The following is a 6,000-nucleotide window of genomic DNA, read 5'->3' as shown; positions in this document are numbered from 1 at the left end:
ACCCCAGAGTCGGACACAACTGGCCTGAATGGGCAGGGGTACCTTTACCTTTAGTTCCTGCCTGAGCCCTGTCCTGCTTTCCTGCCTGAGCTCCTGACCCGCCCTGGCTCCCTGCTTGAAGCCTGTTCCTGACTTCACCCAACTCCCTGCCCTGCACCCAGCTTCAGCTACTACGGACTGCCTCCACGTTGCACCTTTGACCACGGACCGGACTTGGACCTTGCCTCTTGGGTAACTCACGGGACCAGCACAGTGAGGCACTGGGAACGTCCATATCCAGAGGTGGTCTAGCTCAGAAAAACCAGTTTCTGAGGGGAGCAGCATCAGGGGAGAGCTGTCAGCTTCATGCAAGCTTGGCTGGCCACTGTGTGGAAGCAGCACTCTTCATATCTTGCTAGAGATGGGACAATAATGTTTCGCCTACAGCTTGATATACTCCACAGCAGAAAACTGTACAGAGCATCACTTGTAAATTGTGGTGCAAGAGTCTATTCCATAATTAGCATGAAAGCCAGGAAGAGATTTCATCTGTACAAAAAAATTGTCTCTTGCCTGCCTAAATAGAAGGCAATTACTGTATATCCCATTAAAAACATATCCATGCAATTATAGTTCTCTCTGACTCTGGTTATTGACATACTTGTAGCTGGGTCCCTTTAATTAAATTTTACAAGTTTATAACTTTACAAAGCACTGGATATCATTCCTAACCTACCATTGGCCTGTTGGTTTTGTTGTTCTCTATTTCTGTTTATATTATTTTAAGGTTGTCAAGGAATGGTTATTCCCCAGGCATGGAACAAAGTCTAATTTTTCTTTCAAGTCCAAGAATTAGCCTCCAGATATGGTGCTGCATTGAATCTGAAGAATGAGGCTGACAAAGCAGTTGCTGATCTTGCTTCCATCAGCATTCAGGAGGAAGAGGCAATAGTCAGTGGCCTGGTTTGGACTCAGGGCTAAATCATTATTTAGCATTCTCCTTTCCTTCTTCTTCCTTGTGTGTTGTTTCATCCAAAGGGGGAACGGCAGTCAATTTTAGCTATATTTCCCTCTCAAACAGGATCATGAACCATGGTTTAAAGTTGGTTTGCCCAGGCAAACAGTTGCTAAAACCAGTAACAGCTTCTAGTTTAGATGAACAGACCAACAGTTGCTCATTGGTAATGGAAGCAAATGTTTCATTATGGAGGAAAACAAGAGTTCATGAGCCCAAGACTAGTACTCAGCTGCTCCAGAGGGTGAGACTAGAACTAATAATGGGTAGGTAAAGGGAGCCCTGACCATTAGGTCCAGTCGTGGCCGACTCTGGGGTTGCGGCACTCATCTCGTTTTATTGGCCGAGGGAGCCGGTGTACAGCTTCCGGGTCATGTGGCCAGCATGACTATGCCACTTCTGGCGAACCAGAGCAGCACACGGAAACGCCGTTTACCTTCCCACCGGAGCGGTACCTATTTATCTACTTGCACTTTGACGTGCTTTTGAACTGCTAGGTTGGCAGGAGCTGGGACAGAGCAATGGGAGCTCACCCCGTTGCGGGGATTCGAACCGCTGACCTCCTGATCGGCAAGTCCTAGGCTCTGTGGTTTAACCCACAGCGCCCCCCCCCCCGTCCCAGTGCCACCCGCGTCCCAATAATGGGTAGTACCTCTCATTACCAAGGAAATGTAATAAGTGAATAGAAAGAGAAGCCACCCAGTTGATGCTGACACAAAACCGCACAGGGGAATGGTCATGCGAATGGCCCAAGTGGGCAACATTTGGCACTCAGAGCTGAGGCTCCCCATCTCAGCTGTAGCTGCATGCTGAATCACAGTGGTAAAGGTAAAGGGACCCCTGACCATTAGGTCCAGTCGTGGCCGACTCTGGGGTTGCGGCGCTCATCTCGCTTTATTGGCTGAGGGAGCCGGCGTACAGCTTCCGGGTCATGTGGCCAGCATGACGAAGCCGCTTCTGGTGAACCAGAGCAGCACACAGAAACGCCGTTTACCTTCCCGCCAGAGTGGTACCTATTTATCTACTTGCACTCTGATGTGCTTTCGAACTGCTAGGTTGGCAGGAGCTGGGACCGAGCAACGGGAGCTCACCCCATCGCAGGGATTTGAACCGCCGACCTTCTGATCAGCAAGTCCTAGGCTCTGTGGTTTAACCCACAGCGCCACCTGTGTCCCGCATCACAGTGGTACCAACTTGAATAAAACATTGGGATAAAACCACCCTGCCTGCTCCGCCGCTTCCCATCACCAGCTGGGGTGCCAACTTGAATAAAATATGGGGGGGGGCAGGTAAACCCCAACCCGCATAATTGATCACATGACATGGCACACATACACCATTGGAAAGGCAAAGCCCAAATATTTTATCAGGGGAGATGAAGTGACCTTGGCCCCTAGGAGTTGGCCTCTATGCTTGCCAAACCATACTCCTTCTGAATCAGGGGGTGAGCTGGTGTGCACTCAGGCAGGCACATGCAACCCCATGCAATGCAAGAATATGCAGCTGTCTCATACAGGGGTCGAACCTGCAACCTTCCAAGTAGTCAGGCAGAGAAAGACCTTTCCCATCACCTGCCAACCAATCCTTTTAAAAGGAAATGCTGGGGTTGAAACTGGGACCTTATGTGTGCAATGCATTGGCTCTACCACTGCTGCGCAGCTCAGTTGGTTAGAGCGTGGTACTGATAATGCCAAGGTTGAAGGTTCAATCCCCGTATGAGACAGCTGCATATTCCTGCATTGCAGGGGGTTGGACTAGATGATCCTCAGGGTCCCTTCCAGCTCTATGATTCTATCATAGGAGCATTGTAATTCAAGCATTGACTGGACATATCCAACAATATATAATCTAAGGAAATGTATCTCTGCTTAGTACATGGTCATAGGGCAGGCATCCCCAAACTCAGCCCTCCAGATGTTTGGGACTACAATTCCCATCATCCCTGACTACTGGTCCTGTTAGCTAGGAATGATGGGAGTTGTAGTCCCAAAACATCTGGCGGGCCGGGTTTGGGAGGGCCTGTTATGGGGCATCCAGGACATGATTCTGCAATGCTACCCTAGGAGTCTTGAAGATGGGTGTTTGGTTTGTTACTTAAAGGCATTGTGCAACACTGCCTGTCTCCTTCCAAGACCGAACCGGCCGCATTGCTATAATTTTCAAGCCCACATCTATTTGCAAAGACTTTGCTTTGCTGTGCATTTTGGCCACACTAAAAACCATAGGCTGCCATTTTCTTACACACTATATCTTTAATTGCAAGGTTGGGCAAAACACCATAAGAGACAGCATGCACTGAGCTCAAAGCTACATTCCTTGCCAGTTGCCAGTGTGGGCACTGATGGCGAGTCTTGCGGCTCCTGGTTGGGAGGACAGGGGGAATTAATCGGAATTCCTGAACATTAAAAAAAGAACTCCGGTAAGGCTGATGATGGTCTGCAGGATCAAAATCAGGAATAAATAAATACATACAAGTTGCATTTCTAAGCCCTGATGGCAACTTCCCGCTCCCGCCTCTGCAAAGCAGTGCTGGGAGGGGCCGCTTTGCCACAGAGAAGCCGTGGCTGGCAGGGGAATTAACCCATCTTCCGCCTGCAGATTCCCCTCTGCAGCTTCTCCCTCAACCACTTTCTCCCTGCTGGTGTGCATTGGGGGGTGTTGCTGGGGCTGAAGAGGGAAGACCAGCAGCAGGTGGCATCTGAGCCTATGATGGGCAGAGCCGCCCCCTCACTGGTTGCAAGAAGGCAGGCAGATAGGAGTTCATAGATGGGTGGGGCAGCGCCCCATTCACCCTCAGGGACCTGCCGCAGGAGAGCGTTGTTCCTGGTGCCCATCTTCACTGGCCGGGTGCAGCATGTGTGCCATTTTGTGGTTCGCTTCAGAGGCCAAAGATCAAGCTCCCGCTTCTGAGTTCCTCTGCCCTCTGAAGCTTTGGGGTGCGCGGCTTAGGAGAGGGCATTCTTCGGCAGCCCCTAAGTCGTGCAGTTCCCATTGCCCTTCCAGGGATGCGCCTGGCCACTCCATGGCACAGTTTTTGTCATTTGCTGGAGGCGCATCTCTTCCGGGACATATCTCGAGGGCCCACTCCAGTTGTGATTGTGATTTGTTCTGAACTTCTTTTTAATGTTGCCTTCTGCATTCCTTCAGGGACCTTCTTATGAAGGGCAAGCGATAATAATATTATATTAACCATGAGAAAAAGAGTGACGACCGCCGCCTCCCGCCGCGCGCGCCTGGCGTGTATATTTTGGTGCCCTTGTTCTGTCTACGCGTCGCTCGACGCAGCTTTGGATCCACCCTTCTTTTCTGGAAATGGGATGATGGGGTGGGTGGGTGGGTGGAGGTAGGAGGGAGAGAAGGGCTGGGGGTGGAGATCCGACTCGCTTTTCTTTTCAGTGGGTCAGGAGGTTCCCCGCGGCTCTTGCCAGGAGCGCTTTCACTGCCACATTTTCATTTGCGCACAAAGAGGAGACGGGACCACTCAGCCAGCCCCGCGAAGATAAGCCGCCTTGCGACACCCCCCTCTAACCCGCCCCCTCAGGAATAGCCCCTGCGCTCCCCACCCCCAACCTCCTTGCCCAGGATCGAAAGGACTCGCTGGAGATTCGCGAGGAGCCGGAGAAACCGCGAACACGAGCTTCGCTCTTTCTTCTTCTTGGAGATCTCCGAAGGGGCGGGCAGGGCAGGCGCGGAGATGAGTTTTGCCAGACGCTGAGAGGGGAGCGCAGCCGCCTGGGGAGTTCCGGGCAATTTCCGTCCTCCTCCTCCTCCAGCTCTCCCCTTTTTCTCCACTGCTTTCTTAGGACTTGCCTTCGGACTGCCTGGGCATTGGGAGAGAGGGGAGCGGGGAAGAGGAAACTTCGTATCTGTCTGGTCTTCGCTCTCCTCGGATACTTCAAACGCCGTCGCGGAAACCGCAGGCGCTTCTGGTCTCGATTAGACGACGGTCCTTCGCTGCCTTCGCCAGCGCTTTTTTACAGCTGCTGAGAAAACCCCCTTCCCGGATTTGCAAGCCCCTGGGGGAGCCTCTGACGGACCCATCGCTTGTTGCAGCCAGGACGGAGCCCCTTGATTTACACCCCAGATACCCCAAAGCCTCAAATCTCTTCCTTTCTCTGTCTCCCCGCGCGCCTTTTCTTCTCCCTTCCTCCCAACTTCTGAGCTCCCCTCCTTTCCAGTCCCCTCTTAAATAACAGCCCCCCTCCAGCCAGCCCTTCCCACCAGCAAAGCAGCCTACTTGACTTGTCCCCCCCCATTTAAAAAAGTCATTGCCTTCAGTTGCCCTCCCTCCTTCCAGAGGAGCAATCTGTTTCCCCATATCCACTGACGCATCAGAAGATAGCCCCCATATAGAAGAGCCCCCCTCCAGCAAACTCCATCCCACCTCAAACCCCACCTCCAGCTCCTGCCACAGGTGAGAAGAGAAACCTGAGGATTACCTTACACCTTCCCAATACACCTCCCCTCACCCTAAGAGACCACCTGCAAGGATGGGAGCTATTTGCCCACTGGCACTGGCACTTTGCCTTCTGGTGGGGCTTCTGTGCCCCTTCAACCCTGCCCAGGTGGAGGCGCAGTCGGTGTTGACCGACCATGAAATCGAGGAGTTCTTGAAAGGCTTCCTGGGGGAGGTTGAGGAGGAGGACACAGAAGGTCGGCAGGCTGAGAAAGTGGCCTTGGGCGAGGAGCTTCCTGAAAACCAAGGAAGGCTGGATCCTGCAGAAAGGGACAAACCCCCCACAGAACTGGAAGAAGGTGAGAGCCATCATCTATTGTGGGATGGGTGGGTTCCCCAGGGAAGGGCCATAGCTCAGCAGAAGGACGTGTTCTCTTCCATTCAGAAGGCCCCAGGTTTGCTCCTGAGCATCTCAAGTTAAAAGAATTTCAGGTGGCAGGTGACGGGAAAGAGATTCTGCTTGAGACCCCAGAAAGCTGCTGGGAGGAGCTGTGGATCAATGGTAGAGCATCTGCTTGCATGCAGAAAGTGCCAGGTTCATTCTCCAGCA

The 6,000-nt window shown here is 52.4% G+C and overlaps 1 protein-coding gene across 3 annotated transcripts in view; it reads left to right on the top strand.

The window, feature by feature from the left end:
• The first annotated feature begins 4,423 nt into the window (after nucleotides 1-4,423).
• AEBP1 (AE binding protein 1) overlaps nucleotides 4,424-6,000 on the top strand; it is a 48,411-nt gene continuing 46,834 nt past the window's right edge. The window contains exon 1 of one of the 3 annotated variants that reach the window (XM_081890860.1): nucleotides 4,424-5,749. In XM_081890860.1, coding sequence (XP_081746986.1) covers nucleotides 5,485-5,749 — 265 coding nt within the window. In that variant the 5' untranslated portion in view covers nucleotides 4,424-5,484. The remainder of the gene's footprint in view (nucleotides 5,750-6,000) is intronic. The other 2 variants (XM_081890862.1, XM_081890861.1) reach the window with 2 other exon arrangements.

This window comes from Podarcis melisellensis, assembly GCF_964234715.1.
Source record: "Podarcis melisellensis genome assembly, chromosome: 15".
Lineage (NCBI taxonomy): Eukaryota > Metazoa > Chordata > Lepidosauria > Squamata > Lacertidae > Podarcis > Podarcis melisellensis.
This window is presented reverse-complemented; position numbering and strand designations above follow the sequence as displayed.